At 33.2% G+C, this 23,236-nt stretch overlaps 1 protein-coding gene across 1 annotated transcript in view; it reads left to right on the forward strand.

Annotated features, from left to right (window-relative positions):
* Nucleotides 1–23,236, forward strand: part of MYO16 (myosin XVI) — a 722,870-nt gene that overhangs the window by 223,328 nt on the left and 476,306 nt on the right. Inside the window, exon 8 of the mRNA XM_051984178.1 lies at nucleotides 19,967–20,042. Within this exon, the coding sequence (XP_051840138.1) occupies nucleotides 19,967–20,042 (76 nt within the window). The remainder of the gene's footprint in view (nucleotides 1–19,966; nucleotides 20,043–23,236) is intronic.

Below are 23,236 nucleotides of genomic sequence, written 5' to 3' on the forward strand. Positions count from 1 at the left end.
ATAGTTGAGCAAATAATTATTTAGTCCAGTCATCTATCAGTTACTAGATATTGTGTCTGGATTTTCAAGTTTTTTTTTTTAAGATTTATCACTAATGAGAGGCCACATCTTGGAGCAATCCTTGTAGACCAGTCTTTCTATTCCAGACTTTTCTAATGTTTCTTAGTTAGGATTTGTTTTTATTTCTAGATTTGGTCAAATTACAGATACATTGACTTGCTTTTGAGATCTAGATAACACCATATGCCATCCCCCTTCCTGGACTGAGCATCTCTGCCCATCTTCAGCAGGAAGTAGTTGTTGAGAAAACCATCACCCCTGCTTCTGATGTAATTTGGAATGATATGGGGGAGTGGGAAAGTGGTTGAATTGTTAAAATTTTAACTGCATTACTGTGTTTAAGATGGGATGAAAAATTGTTAAACTTGTGTAATTACGCTGTTATGTTTGAGGGGTTTTTAGTCTGTTATGTATATGTATATGATTTATATGTGGGATGGTTATTTGATAATTCCCACACTTCCTCATGGAGGAGGAAGGCATAGGAAATTGGAGAAACTGCTGTATTTTCTTAGGCACTTCTGCCCCACCCCCTATCTTACTAGTTCAGATTTAATTGGAAGTCTTTTAAGCAGTCCTTTTTATTTTTCACTCCTTGCTTAAATTTACTGGACTGTGATTTGCTGGTTATGCTTTAACTTTGAAATTCCTTATTCTATTGGAATTACCCTGGCAACTAAGTTTTTGGTGTTATATTTTATAAACAACCAGAAATCAGACACCTGTCTTGGGTCTGGCAGTCTCTTTGATCTGTTTCTCCACTACTGTTACCCCAGGTCCCTAATTAGTATTTCAGCATATTTAAAAGGACCTTGCAGTTTTGTATGAGGCCTCTAAAAAGTTGGGGTTTGCCTGCCTTGGTCTAACTGCATAATCTTCTCAGAAATCTGATCCTTTCTGCAGCCCTGTCTGTTCCTCTGGGCAGGGACAGGTGGAGCTACTCCAAGCCTCACCCTTCTCCCCTGGAGTGGGTTGCCCCTCTGAATGGGCAACACAACTATCTTGAGCCCTGCTGCTCTGTAAGCAGAGGCTGAGTCATGCACAAATGACCACAGACCTAACTCACAGTAAACTGTCCATATGCTCCCCAAGTGCAGAGGACCTGACATAATTGCAATAAGGAGCTTTGTGTATTGCTGATTAACTCTGGGGTTATCAAAGAGAGACTTGCCCTTACCATAAGTCCTTGCATTGTTCTAGCTTTATTTTGGTTTTTATTTGGTTCACATAGGGTTAGTCAAAACTAAGATCTTCTAGAGGAAGGTAATTCAAAGATTTGAATAGTTAGAAGAGAGAGAGTGTGGAATATTGTGCCACAGTTCTCTTTTAATGTCCTGACCCAGTTTCCCTAATTGTCCTGTTTAGTTACTCTGCCTCAGGTTATAACCATTTCCTCTTAATATTTGATAGGATAAAGGTCTTATATCTTAGACCTTAGGTGATACTTATTCCCTTTTAATGTTTGATGGGATAAAGGTCTTTATCCATTTTAATTAGAATATCAGGAGTCTCTCCAATACCTCCCATTATGTCCTCCTAGGTGCCTCCCCCCATTAGGTCATCCCCATCCAGGTACTTCCCCCATTATGCCATTGCTCTTGTTACCCTATAAAAGAATATTGTATCCTACAGTCTGTGCTTGATTCTTTGAGATGATAGTCTCATTCAGCTCTGGGACCAAACATGGATCTATTTGGTCCCAGTAAATCTCTCCCATTTATTAAATTATTAAGTACACTCTAATCTCTGTCTTGCTCAGTTTCTCTGGCATTACAGGGAAAGGAGATACAAAAGCTCATTGAAAAAAATCTTTAAAAAATAGAATTGAACAAATGAAAGCTAATGACTTAATGATAAATCAAGATACAATAAAACAAAAACAAAAATTAAAATTAAAAAGTGAAAAAAAAATGAAATATCTCATTAGAAAAACAACTGACTTGGAAAATAGATCAGAGATAATTTTAAAATTATTGGTTTATCTGGAAGTCACAATCAAGAAAAGAACCTGGACATCATCTTTCAAGAAATTATCAAGGAAAACTATCTTAATATTCTAGAACCAGAGGGTAAAATAGAAATTGAAAAAATCCACCAATCATCTCCTTAAAGAGATCCCAAAATGAAAACTCCCAAGAACATTATAGCCAAATTCCAGAACTCCAGGTCAAGAAGAAAGTACTGCAAGTATCCAGAAGGAAACAATTCAAGTAAAGTGGAGCCACAGTTAGGCTAACACAAGATTTAGCTGCCTCTACATTAAAAGACCAGAGTGCTTGGAATATGATATTTTGGAGAGCAATGAAGCTAAGATTGCAATCAAGAATCACCCATCCAGCAAAACTGAGTATAATCCTTCAGAATAAAAGGTGGTCATTCAGAAAAGTAGAGGATTTACAAATGTTTGTAATGAAAAGACCAGAGCTGAATAGAAATTTTGTATTTCAAATACAAGACTCTGGAGAAGCATAAGGAGTTAATCAGGAAACTGATATCATAAGGATCTTAATTAAGTCAATCTGTTTATATCCCTACTTGGGAAAATGATACTTGGGTATCATTTGAATTTTTTTATTATTATGGCAATTAGAAGTTGTAAGTTCAGTTGTGAGTTCAGTAATGTACCAGGAAAAAGGGAAAGAGAGAAATGGAATTATATAAATTATATGCCATTAAAAAAAAAAGGAGGCAAGAAAAAGCTTTTACAATGGAGGAAAAGTGGGGGAGAAGAAAGGGAAAAAGTCAATTTTACTCTCATTAGAATTGGCTCAAAGAGGAAATAACATACATACTCAATAGGGGTATAGACATTTATTTTACCCTGCAGGAAAATAGGAGGAGAATAGGATATAGGATGGGGGGAGGTGATAAAAGAGACAGCATATTGAGGGAGGGAGTGGTCACTATGAAAATTCTTTTGAGAAGGGACAGGTGGAAAGGAGAGAATAAATGTGGGGAGGAAATATAATTAGGGATAATAGTTATAAAAAGAATTTTGAAGTAAAATTTTCTGATAAAACTTCATTTCTCAAACATAGAGGGAATTGAGTCACTTTTTTCCTCTCAGGCAACTGGAGTTAAGTGACTTGTCCAAGGTCACACAGTTAGTGTTAAGTGTCTGAGACCAGATTTGAACTCACATCATCCTGACTTCAGGGCTGGTGATCTATTCACTGTGCCATTTAGCTACCCCTTGAGTCAAATTTATTTTTAAAAAAGAGCCATACCCCAATTGATAAATAATCAAATGATACTATCTATGTCCAAAAGGCTATAAATTAATGCATATCCTCTGACCTACCATCACTACTTGCCATGAATACCAAATTGGAAAAATTAAAAAAGGAAAATGACCTATATGTACAAAAATTATTCATAGCAATTCTCTTCTCAGGGCAAAAAAAAAATGCAAATTGAGGGGATAACCATCAACTGTGGAGTGACTCAATAACATGTGTATCTATGGCATGTATTTATTATGGAATATTATTGTTCTATGGGAAACGATGAGCAAGATGCTCTCAGAAAAAAAAAAAAAAAAGAAAAGGAAAGTCCTCCATGAACTCAAGCAAAATGAAATGTACTGTATAAAAGATAATAGCAATGTTCAGAAAGACCTGATGTGAATGACTTTGACTTTGCTGTTTTCAGCAATACAATCATCCATGACTACTCTAAAGGACTCTTAGCCATAGCCATACCCAGAGAAGGAACTGATTGTGTCTGGATACTGACAGAAGCATTCTCTTTCCCTGCCTCTGTTTTTCTGTCTCTCTTTAAGTTTTTTTGAGGGTTTTTATTTTCATTACAGTAGGAGATCTATGTTGTTGTTTTTTTCACAACTTGACTTTTATGGAAATGTTTTGCATAATTTCACAAGTGGTTTCTTAATTTTGGATGGGGATAAGGGAGAGAACCTAAGAACTCAAAAATTTTAGAAAGAAATGTATTTTTTAAATTTTGTTTTGAATGTAATTGGAAAAAATATTAAATAAATAAATAGAGCCTGAAAAAAATTAGTTAAGGGGGATGGGAAAACAGGATATGAGGTTGGAGAGATTTCTTTTGTAGAAAGTTTTTAATTATCTAGTAATGGAGGAATAAGCATTATCAGTTCGGAAAGGCCAATTAAAAATGTTCTTCCCTCTCAAATTTTAAGATAAGGCATATTTAAAATTGATGAAATTTAAAATACCCTGAGAATACAGAGAATAAATGATGAAAAGGAAAATTTTTCAAGCATTCTGAAAATAATTCATTTTCATCACACATTTTTCCACATATTGGCAGAAAGATGTATAATCATGTGCCTTTTTTAGATATGAAATAAATATGAAATATGAAATAGATATGAAATAGAGCTGAAGTAACTTTCTAAAGGTCACACAAGGTGTTCATAGCAGAGCCCGTGGTCTCTGATGCCAAATGTAATATTTGTTCCAGCCCACCACACCAACTCAGATATTAGCAATACCTAATTTAATATCAGCTCATAATAGTATAAGATTTATAAGACTTTCTTTAAAAGCCTTTATGTAATGTTTTCGACATAATCTTAAGCATTAAAGGACACTAATTTGAATTGTAACACAAATACAGTTTTGGTGAGTGAAATGATTTTATTTAATTTTTAAAATTTATTTATTTTAAACTTAAATATAAAATCAAAAAAGGATCATTTCCACATGCACAGCAGAACAGTAGGGAGGATTCAAAACATAAAATAACCATTTCAAGAAAGCCTATATAACTATACATTGTGTTCAGAGCTATCTATATACAAATATATTTTATAAGATAAGCCCTTTAAAAGGCAAGTTTGCTGCTCTAGCAGGAGGTGTGGCTCCAGAATTTATTCATAGGACTTTGTATTTCTTCATGGAATAGCTATAGGTCTCTATAAACATATTCCAATATTGCGAGGCAAAGTATTGCTAAATTGAGAACCATAAAATATGGATTATAGTCCTATCTCTACCATTAACTAAATTTTTATACATCTTTAGGTAAAGCATTTACATACACTGTGGTGGTGTTTCCAGAGTCATAAAATCAAGGTAATGCATTATTTTCACCATGCAGGGTGATTATATGGATCCAATCAAGTGGTGTATGTAAATTCCATGAAAATATGAAGCACTCTTAATTAATTAGCAGCTATGTGATTTAAAGAGCAAAACAATTATTTAAGTCATTTACATAGTGAAATAAATATAACTGTGGGGTGATATATCTTCATGGAAAATGCAATTTTTAGGATCCATATGATTTCATATTTTAGTTCTTCTAAAATAGATTTTCCACTGATTTATTTTGCAGATGTTTGTATCTATTTTATTCTTTATCATAGAACAATTCTACATATGCCAAATGTAATTCTTTTACATGATTTTGCCTATTTATGATGAAGTCTTTTTAAGAATGTCTTTGACTTTCCTAAGGCATTGTTTCCTATTACCTTCTTGTATTGTTTTCATTTAATCTTTTGTCATTTTGAAACGCTGTAATGAAATATTCTATTTTCTGTCTCTTTCAGAGACCAAGATCTCATTTATTTCTGTTTTTTTCCTCATATTTTATATTTTGTTTGTTATTTTGCAGTTTACTTTTATTATAACTATAGTCAGAAGAATCTAAAATAAATTTTCCCCAACTTAGAATGTAGATTGCCATTCCTTTTTAGTTTATTTGCATTAATTTTATAGTTTCTTGGAGGAAAGGCCTGTATTATCAAAAAATTTAGAGAATTATTCACCACTCTCTTTGCATTGCAGTTACATATAAACACTATATGAAGCAGAATCTATTAATCTTAAGACAGTATCATGTAAGAGTCTAATGTATGAGAATGATAAAATTAATCAATTCAATTCAACCAACAGTTATGAAATCTGTAAAATCTGAATTTCATTTTAATCTTAGATAGTTCCAATATGTATGACTATGCAATCACTTAATCTCTCTTTTCCTTAGGAATTTCCTTATCTCTAACCAGCTTAGCACCTACATTCCAAAATTGTTGTAAGTTTCAAATAAGGCAAAATTTGCAAAGATCTTTGCAAACCTTAAAACATTATATAAATACTAGCATTTCCTCCTCCTACTAGTATTATGTGCCTATATGTTATGAATTTTCTTCTTTCTGCTTTGAAGCCTAGTCTCTAAATCTCCTTTGATTCCTTGGATTATAATAGTAGATAACCAGAAAGTTGTTTTGAAAGAAAAATTTATTCTCTGACACCAAACAAAACAAAAGAGCAATACAATGCTATGCATTAGTATAAAAAGAATTGTATAGATTTCTTTGAGACTTAAAACATCAGAGACAGATTGTAGTAATGCTTGTCATCATTTCCATATATCTATCCTACCAGCTAATATATTCTACATATATTGTAGAATTATAACATTGAAAGTCCTTGGTCCATTTATATCTAAATTATCTTACCATCTCAACCAGAGGGATAAAAACACTGTCCTTTGCCTCTGTAGACCAAATACTATCTAGTAATGCCAGGATGGGGTGCAAGGAGTACTAGCAACTCTGGTGAGAGGCCTTGTGAAGGCCCTCTTAGGGATGCTCATCTATCTTTGTGTCCACCTATCACCCAACTCTCACCTGTGTCTTTTTTTTAAATAGCTTCTTATTGACAAAATATATGCGTGAGTAATTTTTCAACACTGACCCTTGAAAAAACTTCTGTTCCAACTTTTTTCCTCCTCCTTTCCTCCCACCCCTTCTAATAGATGGTAGGCACTCCAATGCATGCTAAATATGTTAAATACAATATATGCATACATATTTATACTTGTTGCACAAGAAAAATCGAATTTAGAAACAAGGTAAAAATAACCTGTGAAGAAAAACAAAAATGAAAGCAAACAATAACAGAAAGTGTAAATGCTATGCTGTGGTCTGAACTCATTTCCCAGTGTTCTTTCCCTGGGTGTAGCTGGTTCTGTTCATCACTGATCAGTTGGAAGTGATTTGAATCCTCTCATTGTGGAAGATAGCCACTTCCAATAGAATTGATCCTCATATACTATTGTTGTTGAAGTATATAATGATCTGGTTCTGCTCATTTCACTTAGCATCAGTTCATGTAAATTTCTCCAGGCCTCTCTATATTCATCCCACTAGTCATTCCTTACAGAATAATAATATTCCATAACATTCATATACCACAATTTACTCAGCTATTCTTTAATTGGTGGCTATCCATTCAATTCCCAGTTTCTAAGCCACTGTGAAAACAGCTGCCACAAACATTTTTTGCACATACATTTCCCTTTTCCTTTTTTAATATCTCTTTGGGATACAAGCCTAGTAGTAACACTTCTGGATCAAAGAGTATGCACAGTTTGATAACGTTTTGAGTATAGTTCCAAATTGTTCTCCAGAATGGTTGGATCTGTTCACAACTCCACCAACAATGCGTCAGTGTCCCAGTTTTCTCACATCCCCTTCAACATTCATCATTATCCTTTATTGTCATCTTAGCCAATCTGACAGGTGTGCAGTGGTATCTCAAGGTTGTCTTAATTTGCATTTCTCTGATCAATAATAATTTGGAACACTTTTTCATATGAGTAGAAATAGTTTCAGTTTTATCATCTGAAAATTGTTCATATTTTTTTGACTATTTATCAATTGGAGAATGGCTTGATTTCTTATAAATTAGAGTCAATTCTCTATATATTTTGGAAATGAGGCCTTTATCAGAACCTTTAACTGTAAAAATGTTTTTCCAGTTTATTCCTTCCTTTCTAATCTTATCTGCATTAGTTTTGTTTCTACAAAAGCTTTTTAACTTGATATAATCAAAATTTTCTATTTTGTGATCAATGATGATCTCTGGTTCTTCTTTGGTCACAAATTCCTTCCTTCTCCACATATCTAAGAGATAAACTATCCTATGTTCTTCTAATTTATTTATAATCTCATTCTTTATACCTAAATCATGAACCCATTTTGATCTTATCTTGGTGTATGGTATTAAATGTGGGTCAATGTCTAGTTTCTGCCATACTCATTTCTAATTTTCCCAGCAGTTTTTGTCAAATAGTGAATTTTTATCCCCAAAGTTGGGGTCTTTGAGTTTCTGAAAGATTAGATTGCTATAGTCATTGACTATTTTGTCCGGTGAACCTAAGCTATTCCTCTCATCAACTTGTCTATTTCTTAGCCAATACCAAATAATTTTGATGACCATTGCTTTATAATATAGTTTTAGATCAGGTACAGCTAGGCCGTTTTCATTTGATTTTTTTTTCATCAGTTCCCTTGAAATTCTTGACCTTTTGTTCTTCCAGATGAATTTTGTTGTTATTTTTTCTAGGTCATTAAAATAGTTTCTTGGGAGTCTGATTGGTATAGCACTAAATAAATAGATTAGTTTAGGTAGTATTGTCATCTTTATTATATTTGCTTGACCTATCCATTAGCACTTAATATTTTTCCAGTTGGTTAGATCTGACTTTATTTGTATGGAAAGTATTTTGTAGTTTTGCTCATATAGTTCCTGACTTTCCCTTGGCAGATTCCTAAATATTTTATACTATGGACAATTATTTTAAATGGAATTTCTCTTTGTATCTCTTGCTGTTGGATTTTGTTAGTGATGTATAAAAATTTTGATGATTTATGTGGATTTATTTTGTATCCTGCAACTTTGCTAAAGTTGTCAATTATTTCTAATAGCTTTTTAGTAGAATCTCTGGGGTTCTCTAAGTATACCATCATATCATCTGCAAAGAGATAATTTGGTTTCCTCATTACCTACTCAAATTCCTTTAATCTCTTTTTCATTTCTTATTGCCAAAGCTAGCATTTCTATATATATATATATGAATATATTTCTATGTATATTGAATAATAATGGTGATAGTGGGCAACCTTGTTTCATTTCTGATTTTATTGGGAATGGTTTTAGTTTATGTCCATTACATATGATGCTTACTGATGGTTTTAAATAGATGCTAATGACTATTTTAAGGAAAAGCCCATTTATTCCTCTATTCTCTAGTGTTTTTAATAGGAATGGTTGTTGGATTTTATCAAATACTTTTTCTGCATCTATTGAGATGATCATATGGTTTTTGTTGATTTGATTATTGATATAGTAAATTATGTTAATAATTATCCTAATATTGAATAAGCCCTGCATTCCTGGTATAAATACTACTTGGTCATGGTGTATTATATTGGGGATGGTTTTCTGTAATCTTTTTGTTAATATTTTCTTTATGATTTTTGCATCAATGTTCATTAGGGAGATTAGTCTATAATTTTCTTTGTTTTCATCCTACCTGGTTTAGGTATCAGTACCATGTCTGTGTCATAAAAGGAATTTGGTAGGACTCCTTCCATTCCTATTTTTTTCAAATAGTGTATAATAGCATTGGAGTTAATTGTTCTTTAAATGTTTGGTAGAATTCACATGTAAATCCATCTGGTCCTGGGGATTTTTTTCCTAGGGAGTTGCTTAATAGCTTGTTCTATTTATTTTTCTAAAATGGGACTATTTAACCAGTGTACTTCTTCCTCTATTAATCTGGGCAACCTACATTTTTGAAGGTATTCATCCATTTCATGTAAGTTATCAAATTTTTTTGGCATAAAGTTAGGCAAAGTAACTCCTAATAATTGTTCTAATTTCCTCTTCATTAGTGACAAGTTCTCCCTTTTTATTTTTAACACTAGCAATTTAATTTTCCTTTTTCTAACCAAATTTACCAAGGGTTTATCTATTTTGTTGGTTTTTTCATAAAACCAACTCTTAATTTTATTTATTAATTCAATATTTTTTTTATTTTCAATTTTATTAATCTCTCCTTTTATTTTTAGAATTTCAAATTTAGTTTTTGATTGTGGGTTTTAAATTTGATCTTTTCTAGCTTTTTTAGTTGCAAGCCTAATTCATTGATTTTCTCTTTCTCTATTTTATGCAAGTAGGCCTCTAGAGATATAAAATTTCCCCTTATTACCACTTTGGCTGCATCCCACATATTTGGTATGTCATTTCATTATTGTCATTCTCTTGGGTGAAATTATTAATTGTGTCTATGATTTGCTGTTTCACCCATTCATTTTTTGGGATGAGATTATTTAGTTTCCAATTACTTTTTGGTCTATTTTCTCCTGGCTTTTTATTGAATGTAATTTTTATTACATCATGATCTGCAAAGGATGCGTTTACCATTTCTGCCTTTTTGTATTTGAATTTGAGGTCTTTCTGTCTTAATATATAGTCAATTTTTGTATAGGTTTCATGAGCTGCTGAGAAGAAAGTATACACCTTTCTGTCTCCATTTAGTTTTCTCCAAAGATCTATCATACCTAACTTTTCTAGGATTCTAATCACCTCTGTAACTTCTGTCTTATTTATTTTGTGGTTTTATTTATCTAGTTCTGTATAATGTTCTGGTTTAGTTTTCTGGAGGTCTTGGTACCAGCTTTCATTTCAGCAGACTAATCACCATGAGAATAGCCAAGGATAAAGTCCAAAAGTCTTTATTGTCTCCTTGCCTGGGGCTCAGCTAGCTTTCTGGAGGCCCTTCAGATGGGCCTTGGTTTCAGTGCAGGGAGCGGGAGAGGCACCACAAGTCTGATGAAGATGGAATATCTCATTAAGTCCGAGAGCTTGGCTCCATTCTCTAGTCCTTTGCTTCTCTGAATATGTATGTCTCTAGCTGAGTTTGTCCCAATTTATATTCTCTATTACAATTACATCATTACAGTATACTGAGTATAAACCAATTATCATACTGAACTAGAGAACTCACATGTTAACCTACATAACCATTGTCTTATCAATTCCACTGAGTTAACACCTTGTTTAAATCAATCATACTGAATCTTAAGTATACTTCTCCAGAGTTCTGCCCTTTACAGTTCTGAGAGTGCAAGGTTGTGATCTTCCACTGTTATAGTTTTGCTGTCTATTTCTTCTTGCAGCAAACTTAACTTCTCTTTTAAAAATTTAGATGCCAAACCACTTTATGCATATATGTTTAGTGTTGATATTGCTTCATTATCTATGCTATCCCTTAGCAAGATATAGTGCCCTTAGAGTGCCCTCCTTATTTCTTTTAATTAGATCAATTTTTGGTTTTGCTTGATCTGAGATTAGAATGGCTACCCCTGCTTTTTTACTTCACCTGAAGCAGAGTAGATTCTGCTCCAGCCTTTTACTTTGACTGTATATGTATTGCCCTGCTTCAAGTGTGTTTCCTATAAACAACATATGGTAGGAGTATTTTTTAATTCAGTCAGCTATCTGCTTCCACTTTATGGGGGAATTTACTCCATTCACATTTATGGTTAAAATTACTAATTCTGTATTTCCTGCCATTTTGTTAACCCCAGATTATGCTTTTCTCTTCCCTTTCCTCCTTACCTCCCTCCCCAGTATTAAATTTATGTGTACCACTTACTTCATGCAGCCTTCCCTCTTTAGGATTCCCCCACCCCTTAGAGTCCCTCCCTCTTTCTTAATGTTCTCCCTTACAATTTCTGTATTCCCTTCTATTTAGCCTACTCCTTCCCTTTTCACTTTTCCCCTCCCACTTTTCAATGAGGTAGGAGAAGTTTCTCTGTAAAGGGAATATGCCTAATATTTTCTCTTTGAGCTAATTCTGATGAGAGTAAAATTCACATTATGTTCATCCCCCACCCTTCTTTCCCTCAGATATAATAGATTTCCTTTGCCTCTTTGTAGGATGTAGTACCTCCACTTTTCCCTTTTTCTGGTACAATTTCCTTTCCACCTCTAGATACTTTCTTATATTATAACAGTACAACCAAATTATACATGTACTCTTTATGTATATCCTTAACAGAAATATAGTTCTCAAGAATTCTTTTTTACCTTTTTAATGCTTCTATTGAGTCCTATATTTGGGGGTCAAACTTTTTGTTTAGTTCTGTTTTTTCATCAAAAATAAATGGAATTCACCTATTTCAATGAATTTCTTCTTCCCTGGAAGAAAATGCTCACTTTGACTGGGTAAGTTATTCTTGGCTACATACCAAGGTCCTTTGCCTTTTGGAATATCAGATTCCAGACCCTTCGATTCTTTGATGTGGACACTACTAGATCTTGAGTATTCCTTAGTGTGGCTCCTCAGTATTTGAATTTTTTTTTCCTGTAGTATTTATTTGTCTGATAGTTCAGGAATTTAGCCACAATATTCCTTGGAGTTTTAATTGTGAGATCTCTTTTAGTAGGTGATCAATGAATTATTTCAATGTCTATTTTACCTTCTGTTTCTATAACATCTGGGCAGTTCTCTTTGATGATTTCCTGAAAAATAGTATCTAACCTCTTTTTTTCATCATGATTTTCAGGGAGTCCAATAATCCTTAGATTATCTCTCCTAGATCTTTTTTTCCAGGTCTGTTTTCCCAAGTAGGTATGTAACTTTTTTTTTTTTTTTTTTGGTTTTGCTTGACTGAATCTTGGTATCTCTTTGAATCATTTGTTTCCATTTGTTCAATTCTGATTTTTCATGAATTATTTTCTTCATTTACTTTTTAAATTTCTTTTTGTAATTGTCCAGTTGAGTTTTTAAATGAGTTGTTTTGTTCTATGTAATTTTTTTCCATTTCTACAATTTTATTTTTTAAGGAGTTATTTTCTTTTTCCAATTCACTAATTCTGTTTTTCAGGGATTTGTTTTCTTTTCCCACTCTATTTTTTAATGAGTTACATGCCTTATTCAGACCCTCTTGCAAAGCTTCCCTTTCCTTTCCCCATTTTTCTTCTAGCTCTCTTTTAAGAGCCTTTTAAATTTCTTTTATGAGAGCCTTATGTAGTGGGGACCAGATCTCCCTACCTTTGGATCAAGAGACAAACTGTTTTTAGTCTCCTCAGGGTTTGAAATCTTCTGTCTTTCACTATAGAAGCTATCTATAGTTAGAACCCACTTTGCCTTTTTACTCATTTTAACAGAAAACAAATAAACAAACAAACGCTGCAGTCTACTTATGGAGTAGTGGGGTATTTCCAGGCTTCCTCTACAGACAACAGGAAGTATCAGTGAAGCAGGAGCAAAAGACAGCAACTGTGCTGGGATTGGCATCTGTGCTGGGATTGGTGTCTGCACTGGGATTAGTGGTTGCATGCTGAGATTGTGCTGAATCCCTCCTGGTGCTGGGTGGGTATGGCCAGGTCCCAGAGACTCTAGTATTTTGGGGTTATAGTCTTTACTTTCTGTGTTTATAGCTTCTCTGCTGATCTACTGGCTTGCTGCCAGAGCAGATTAGCCAACACTGTGATAGCATTCTCCCTGCAGATTTTCTGCTGGAGAAAACCACACCCCTCCCCGCTTTGGTCTGCTCAGTATGTGCTGTTCATTGTGCACTCATTGCTTATTTGCCTGAGTCTGTGCCTGGCCTAGCCCTGTTCTGTCCCTGTGAAACAGCAAGAACAAACTTTTTCTGGTGAATTTTGAGATTATCTTCTATTGGTAATGTGTTGTACACCCAATATTTATGGGTTTTGACAGTTAAGCACTAACTCCAAGACTGAGTTTCATAAAAATAGTTTGAGGGTAAAGAAGAACTCAGAAACACCCTGTGTCCTCTCCACCATCTTGGCTCTCTCCATTCCTCTCCTCCCCCACCCCCACCTGTGTCTTTATGAAGCGGTAGAGTGCTCAGTGACTACATCCTAGTAAAGCTGTCTTGGCAGATGGATAACCCAACAGTTCTCAAACTCATTGGTGAATTAGGGGAGTGTCTACCCAAACATGTAAAAACTTCCCCTAGCAGAATGGACAGATGAAAACAATTTGTTCCGATGGCTATGAAGGCAGCTGAATCAGGAGCTATAGAGCACTTACAGTATGGTCAGGCATCATAGACACCAAGGTCATTCACTGCATCCTGGGCTCTCATCAGTAATCCTGACTTTTGTTTTGCCACTAGATTTCAATGACCCTGGAACAATGAGTAAGGCTGATGACTTTATGCAACTCTGCTTCATTTATGCCCACTATCATCAATCATTTTTGAAAATAAAGGCAGCATTAACAACAACACTTTTGGGATGGATGATTGAGCATTCAATGAGAGGAATGTTTTGTAAAGAGAGAGAATTGAAGGAATTTGGAAAATGAGAATATCTACCTTACTCCCTTCCCATCTTAGCCTATTTCTTATTACATTCTAGAGTTTAGGAGGCTAAAAATGGTAAAATATATAAAATCATTTGGAAGAAAATAACTTTCAGTTTTTGTTCCTCTTGTCATCACTACTCTACTCTTTACCACCAACTAGAAGAGAAGGAGAAAAATAAAGGAAATGAAAACTACATCTTGCCACTATCCCTACTACCTTCTCTGCCCTTTTCCTCATTCCATCATCTCCTTTTTCATTACATACCCTATCTTGGTCCAGGTCTTTATATCATAATTTTCTCTTCATTTCAATTCCTAATTCACAAAATCACAACTTTAGGATTGGAAAGATTCTCTGAAATTATCCATTCCAACCCTATCTTTCAGTTTAAAAAACTGAGACTTAGAGAGAATAAAAGAGTTGCTCATGTTTAAACAGTAAAATACAGAGTCAGGATATAAGCCTCAGTATCATAATACCAAACTAATAATTATATCATGCTGCCTTGTCAAGAAACAGAGAAAACAAGACCATTAACTTGGAAGGAATGGGATGGGTGCTTACTACCTAACAGATATATAATGTGGTTTGGTGATAGGAAAGTTTCTTTTTTTACTGCCATAACTGTGATATGAGTTAGTTATGATCTTGGTATGCCTAAGTGGAACTCGGTGTATTTTCCCCAAAAAACAATTGTTCGATATTGTGGTAGCTTCATGAATTCATCCTATAAAACCAACAATAAATAAAATTACTTTACAAGGGGAAAATCAATTCCATAGAAACTATGTTATATGTGGAGACCTATCTTTGCAGTGATATTATACTACAGAGTTTCATTGATTTATAGCAATGTTTACTTATAACATTTTGGGGATGTTTTTGCTAAACAGTATTATTCAGAACAACTTCAGGTTGGGTCATCCTGGGAACCAACTATAACACAGCATCTATGAAACAGTTAAAGTCCATACAACCAAATTTCAAGTAAACCCATTCATTTAACAAGTTGAGAAAGGTTTGAATTATACTAAAATAATATCCTTGAATAATTCTACTTGAATCCTTTATCCTAATGTTGAAGGGATGCTGGATCCCTCAAAGTTACCTTGATATAATACAAATTCTGGTGGGATGTTATATCTTAATTTGGGAAGATGTCATATAAAAGGAAACTGAAAAGGACAAGAAAGGTACTTAAGTTCAAGATAGGTAGAAAAATCAGATAAGTCCCATCCCTAACTCTAACTTTAACTCTAACAGCTGAGCTGACCCAAATTAAATATGACTGGCATGAGCATCTTCTCAAATGAAGTTCTCTGAAGGAATTCACAGGAGGAGATTGCTTCAACTATGGAGGTATCACTGGCATAAAAAGTCTTCTGAGGACAGATTTTTTAAAAAGCCAAAGATCAAACTGATCTAGTTTAGAGAAATGTTGTGTTTAGTTGGAATATAGAATTTTGAAAGGGATAAGTATGAAATAAAAGTGTATAGACATTTCTAGAGCCAGGGGCCTATACTCTACTGCTTTTAAATGCCAGCTTATGGTGTTTGTCCATTATAGTTAATAAAATGGAGAACCAATGAAGATTTCAAGGAAGAGAGTAATATTGACAGACTGATCACTTAGAAAGATAATTTTGGCTATTATATTGAAAATTTATTATAGCCTATATTGAACCTCATTATAAATAAAACCAGAAAGTAAAGTAACAAAAGGTAGCTAAATCAAAGAAGCATAGATTCTTCTCAGAGAGGAATAATTTACACTTGTTTTGATCGCCTTTTGAAGGCAATAAGAAACATTTCTTAATGAGACATAGTTATGAGTTAGAAGAGACCTTGAAGAGTATCCAGTCCAGTCCCTTAATTTTACAGATATGGAAACTAAGATTAAAAAAAAAAAAACTAGAAATTTAACTTGCTTAACCAAATTCACACAAATGATAAGTACGATTATGCAGACTCAAACCCAAGTTTTTCTGATTCTAAATAATTTTGATCATCCTCCTAGCAAATTTTCTACAGAATTCCAAATTTCCTCAACTCCAAGGTCTTCTGTTTTCACCTCAATTTAGACTTCACCCTCTTGGTGTGATGACTGCGTATTTAAAATCAGCTGGAATCAGGGATTCAGGTTAAAAGAAAAATCTTCAATATTTATTGAAGTGAAGAGGTGAAAAAGGATTGCGATAGCAATATGGGTAAGAAAGATTGCGATAGCAATATGGGCAGTTGCGACAGGAAGCCAGCTAGCAGAGGGGGATTGGAGATGAAAGGCCTATTGCAATAGCAATGCGAGCAGCTGTGTCAAGACGCCAGCCAGCAGTCTCTCCTTCCGCTTCCCTTTCCACTCTCTTGCCTCCACCCACCAAAAATGTCATTTCCTATATAACACATCAGGACTGGCACAAAGAGCAGGTGGGGGCCATTCTTTCTCCAAGCATATATATTAATAGAGTATGGTCCAATTACTATTTAGCCTCACATGCTTAGGACCTCAGTGCATCAACTCAAGCCTCAGCCCATTACACCTTGGGAATTAATTATACTTATGGACTTTAAAATTCCATCCTCCAGCAGCAGCTTTTTCTTACTTTATTATTCTCATTTTCTATAAAAATAGTTCTATTTTTTATCTTTATTGTGGATTGTGAATCCTCTAACACTGTGACACTGGAATAGTATTTTCTTCCATAAACTCCATGCTTCAGTCAAATTGGAGCACTCTTTATCTCCAGAACCTACATTAGACTCTTTTACCTCCATACTTTTGCTCAAGCTTTTCTCCATCTCATGAACTCCTTCTTCCCACTTTCATCTGTTAAATTACCATTTCTCTTTTAAAGCTAAGTTCAATTGCCAGTTGTTTCAAAGAGCTTTTCTAGATTTGCTCACCCATTCCCCAGGGCCACACATATAAAGTATTTATTACCTTCCCGATAAAGCTTCCTACTGCTGTTTGAGGCCATCTTCTATTTCATATACCCATATACCCTGTATTATACATTTACCTGTGTTAATGTCTCCTTACATATTAGACTATGAATGTCTTAGGAATATACATTCTTGGGTATATATATATATATATATATATGTGTGTGTGTGTGTGTGTGTGTGTGTACATATTTATATGAATGTGTATATATATATATAACTATATACACATAGATATCGATATATGCTGTTCATAAAATCTGCATTTCCTAGCATGCTATCATAATATATCATCATATATTTTCAAATGGTATGAATCAAAAACATTTTATGTATTTGTGTGTATAATTTTAATGGCATATTATAGATAGAATAATACTATACTTTTGAAATGGAATTGTATAACTCTCATTGGATTGTTTCTTTTTTAATTTATATCCTGAAAATTAATCCAGGGCTTAGGCTTTAGCACTACTTTTTGATGTTCTAATACATAGTAAAAGTGTTATATTATTCAGAATCACAGAGACACATAACCAGGGCTTTGTGCAAATTTATATTTCTACTTAATTAACCTTTATGCTAATCTTTTAAAATCTCCTTTAAAGAAACAGACTACATATAAAATTTTGATGTATATTTATCATGCTGTGGATATTGGTCCCATGGAATTCCTCTGTTTATTATAAAACCATGTTAATAGTAGAAGTGAATCTAAATTAAGCTAAGAATCCTACTAAATAGATCTTATCCTCTTGATTCAAAACACGAAGAGAAAATGAGTTTGAATTAACTAAGCTACAAAAGCTCAATATGGATAAGGACAAAAAATAGGAAGCAACTGAAATTAGCACTGACCTCAATATCTCAGTCTTGGTAATTGCATCAGTGACTTCCAATTAGGAATGAATTGGAAGCAGTGACTTTCTTAAATGGAAAGAGCAGCTCATGAACACATTTAAACAGAGATACCTAATTTCTCCATGGGAGAATTTCCCATGGGAAATGTTTATTTTTATAAGTTAAAAAGGTGACAAGTTCAGACTAAGTATCAAGAAATCCTATTCAAGAAAGTATGTCATCATTAAACATTACATACTCAGATTTGAAATTGTTGGGGTGAAATTATAGCAGAGGAAGGATAGAAAATATTTCAGAAAAAACTATACATAAGTACCTTACTGTTTTGTATAGTAAAAAAAAAAAAAAAAGAATGAGATTTAAGATTTCACAATGATGGACCTTCATATAGTGCTTTCCTTAAATTCTCACACCTTTTTATTTTCTCCTGCTTTTTCTTTGTCAAAGCCATTGTGCCAATGCCAATTTCAGGAAAGTATTTTTAGGCTTAGAAAGAAATGATTTTTGCAGTTTAAAAAATAGAAAAATCTTGATTTTTGCTGCCCATGTCATGCTGTGTAGCTCCTAGAGATTCATGATAATGTTAAAAGAAATCTATTCTTTTTATCCCTTTGCTATTTCTTCAGCCCATCATTTTTCTACCTTAGACCCTTTAGGAGTTTATATCAATGCTACTGGTATGCCTATTCTGATATGTCACCTCCAAATCATTTTATTCTGTACTTTATGAGTTATTTTTGTCATATCTTTCCTTTTCATACAATCATTCCCTTTGATGCTTTCCTCTCTGTTTCATTTTTGAAACTTAACTAGGTCTTCAGACTTGATTTAATTCAGCACAGATAGACCCAGATTTCCCCTTATCTCTTTTACTTGTGATATTTCTAAAGTCTACTCACTTTGAACACTTCAAACTATTGTACTATTACAGACAGCATTGGCTATATGAAAATCTTAAGGGAACAGAACTTGCCAATGTCATAGTTTTAGAATACTATGAAAACTTATTCCATTAAAAAATGAAGTTATCTGTATTTCTTTTTGTTTAAATATTGACCTTGTCAAGTTAACTTTACTCATGAATAATGAGGTTTAAATGTAGCTCATAATATATGTAAAGTACCTTGCAAACTTCTAATTGCTACAAAATGTAAGGTGGTGTGATGGTGGTAGTAGTGTTATTTTTTCTAATTAACCAAAGGCTGTGAAAAGTTACTTTCCTAGACTTGTAACCATGAGCTAAATAAATTTCAAGGCATGATTCTTGAGAAAAAAAAAGAAAATCTCTCATTTTGTTTGCCTAGTCTGATGATTTTTGGCATAGCTTTAAATTGGAGGAAATTATCTAGCATTCCCTTTCCTACATACTAAAAAAAGAGGAGGTTGTGGCCAGTGGTTGAGTTAAAATAACTTCCATGTTGATTTTGTTGCCCATACCATACTTTGTAGATACCAAAGTTTCATGATAATGTTAAAAGAAATTATTTTTGTTATCATTTTTCTATTTCTTCAGCCCATCATTTTTTTACATTAGCCCATTTAGGACTTTACTTCCAGGTGATGATCTGGCAATCATTAAAAAAGATTATGGAAGAGCAATACCCACGAAACCTTATAAAATAAAATTCAGATTTGAAAGACATCCTAAAAAGGTTTATCTTTATGTAAATAAGTTCTATCACTACAATTGTCTTGAGAAATTATTTTTAAAAATGAAAGTGTAATCATCACAGGAATCATAGAATAAAAATAGCATATTCTCAAAAACCACAAAAGGGATTTAAGGAGGGAAAATGAGCTTGTGAATGAAGAATAAACATTTGGATACCCTAGGTGTCACTATGAAGAAATATTGGAGATTCTTCCTTCCAATTTTTTAATTCTATGATTTTGTATTTCAATGATAATCGGATATTTATTTAACTAAATTTGCTATTTGAAACTCAATTGTATTTCATAAATCTGTTATTTTTCATATTCCAGACAAACCTTGTGAAACTTCTATTGATGTATCAGGCCAACCCAAATCTTCTTAATTTTAATGAAGAAAAACCTTCAGGTGGGTTCATAGACAAGCTTTTATCATCCAGAGAGAATGTTTTATTCATTTATTTGGGAGGTATTGTTTTACTTACACTTCTTTTTTTTTTTTTTTTTTTTTTTTGAGAGTAGAATTGTGATTTTATTGGTATAGGAAATTTCTGGTGGAAAAAAACCTGATCTACCAAGGAAATCAGCAACAATTCAGCAACTGATAGGTTTCAGTAGCACTGAAATTAAATGCCTTGTGCAAGGTCATACAACCAATATGTTCTATATAAAGAGATTGAATTTAGGTTTTCCTTATTTGAAAGCAGATTCAACATCCATTATACCAGTGATTCTCACGTTTTTTATTTATCAAGCTCCTTTATACTTATGAAAATAGTATAGCCCTCCTGGATCCTCAGAAAATATATTGGATTCCTTTTGGGGTGCCCAAGACCATGTTTTGAGAATCTCAGCACTATACTATACTGCTTTGATGACTGTTCCAGATAGGGGAGGGGAAACGCTTTATATACATCTAATATATATATCATTGTGCTAAGTGCTTTATATCCACTGTTTCATTTTATCTTAACAACAACCTTGTAAGGAAAACAGTATTATTCTCATTTTACAGTTGAGGAAACTGAGGCAAAAAATTAAGAGACTTGCCTAAGTTCACATAACTAGTAAGGATTTGAGTTCAGATTAGAACCTGACTCCTGGTCCAGCATTTTATTCATTGTGATATGTTTCCTCTATATAAGGATATATCCAGGTAAAAAGAACCCTTTTGAGCATAATTCATTAGCAAACCTTCACTATTTCATTTTAAAGATTCAATTAAATAATAAAGCATCAGGGAACAATTATATTTATGGATCCTGGTTATGGACTATTACCTTCTGCTTTATGCCAATGCAATATTACTTTACGTCACCATTCCTGAACTGTTTCATTGACTGTTATGAAATAGATTTTTTTAAATTCTTATTAAATCTATTTTAAATTAGAAGATTTTTTTGTCCCATTTTTCTTAATTACTTCTGCTGTGGAATTTAAAAAGTGTAGTTCATAGAGGAAAACAATCATAGACTAATTTTTTTCAGAAAATCAAATAAATAATAAATAAATAAATAAATAAATGTTTTCCCCCCAAAAAAAATCAATACTTTATCATATGATAAATTGCCAGATTACCACAATACATCTCCTTCAAAAAAAGTGGAACAATCTTTTGTAACTCTTTCCCATCACTTTCCTGCCTCCATCTTCATAAATTTATTTCAATAGTTAATAAAGATATGCTTGATTAAACTTTCATTGAAATCATTTTTGACAGTAGATCAGAGAAGGTTTTGGACTGTTTATTATTCTTTACCTCAGAAGTTGAAATTAAAAATGTTAAGTTCAAAATTAAGTGACATGTTTAACAGTTACCAAATTGATATGAAAATCTCATTGACAGTGAATAATTTATCATCATCTTTGTACCTTTCTATACTTCCATGAAACTCTAATCTAAGGTTTAAAAACTTAACATGCCTGAGGCATCTTTATGTCCTTCACTTTGGGGACTTTAACTTTTTGATAGGTCTTTTGCTTCTCTCTTATTTGTAATTTAGCTGGGATGAAGTTTTATCTCTCTAACCCACTTCACTTATTAACATGACTATTGCTTCTTCACTGAACTAAAACTAATTAGTTATAGCTTCTAACACTGTGATAATTGCCTGTGTGTACTAAAGACTAATTAATTACCACCAAAATACAACCTTTGGCTCATATCATCAAACACTACAAAATACTTTAAAGTTTGGCTAGATTGGTACATTTTAAAAAATGTGCTTTAAAGTAGAATTACTAAATTAGCATGCTTTGAGAACAGCAATAAATACCATTTCAAGTATAGTCCTCTCTTAGCTCCAAAATTTTATTTTATTCTTCCTTGAGTTAATAGCTAACATTAAAAAGGGATTTTTTTTAAATAGTAGTGTTTGACAGTGTTATGGAGGATGTCAATTAGAAACAATTCTGATGCTTGCCAAGATTTTATATATGTTTTTGCTGGTTGTATAGCACCGATTTCATTGAACCCTAAGTATCCTACTTGCTAAGATCCATCGTCACTCAAAAGAATCTGGCCTAAATATCAATGAAGGAGAAAAAAATCATAGAACAAAAAAGATCATGTCACCAAGATTAAAACATGCATTTAGGCAACCCATTGAATTAACTGATTTATCTATTTATATGTATATCTATATCTTTCTCTCTATCTATCTCACCATTCATCAATCAAAATGAGCTTATAGCTAGAATTGAATAAGAAAGAAAGACTTATCTGGATCATATTTGAAATATCACCCAGTGCTGTCATCTCAATGAACTCCCTTGCCCCTAAACCTCACCTTGGGAAAACCAATATTTTTCTATATGACTGAAAATCATAGAATACCACTGTCCACTAGCTTCATGGAGCTATAAGTACCATCAGTGTAGACATATTAGTGGGTCCAAAGATACATATTGAAAGCCATCTAAACTTGTTGATCTTAAATAACTTTTATATATGCTATCAAGAGGGCTTTCTTTCTATTTCATGTGAAAAGGGAATATCTAAACATGTTTATAGAGAGATAAGCTGGTAAGGAGTAGGAAAGAAAAAAAGTGAGAGAGAGTGAGAGAAAGAGAGAGAGAGAGAGAGAGAGAGAGAGAGAGAGAGAGAGAGAGATTTACAGAGGATAAACCTCTAGGAGTGATAGAAAATGCTAGAATCAAGGGTTCAAATGAAGAATACAAGGCAAATTTACTTTCTGGGAATGAGAATGATGGGAGTAGAGAAGGCATAAAAAATTACTGAATGGATCCACTACAATTTCATGCTATTTAACTACAACTTGGATCTAAAAACTGCAAGCAATTCTATTCATTTTAAAATTTATTTATCAATCATTCTACCAATGGAGACAGAACCAGTTCCAATTTTTCTCTTATCTTCTCAGTGGCCTATTTCTACTCATGATTCCAATTTCCGATGACATGTTCCTCTTGTTTATCAAGAAAGCTTCACCATTTCTGCCTTTGATTCTAGTTTTTCTTTTCTCCTCTGAAGTTTTTTCCTGTGTAGATCATTCTCTTGGTCTATGTACTTCTCTCTCTCTCTTTTTCTTTTTTCTTTTACTTCTAATTCCTTATTAACATCTCCCTGTGAACATATTCTTG

The sequence above is a fragment of the Antechinus flavipes genome, chromosome 3 (assembly GCF_016432865.1).
Source record: "Antechinus flavipes isolate AdamAnt ecotype Samford, QLD, Australia chromosome 3, AdamAnt_v2, whole genome shotgun sequence".
Taxonomy (NCBI): Eukaryota; Metazoa; Chordata; class Mammalia; order Dasyuromorphia; family Dasyuridae; genus Antechinus; species Antechinus flavipes.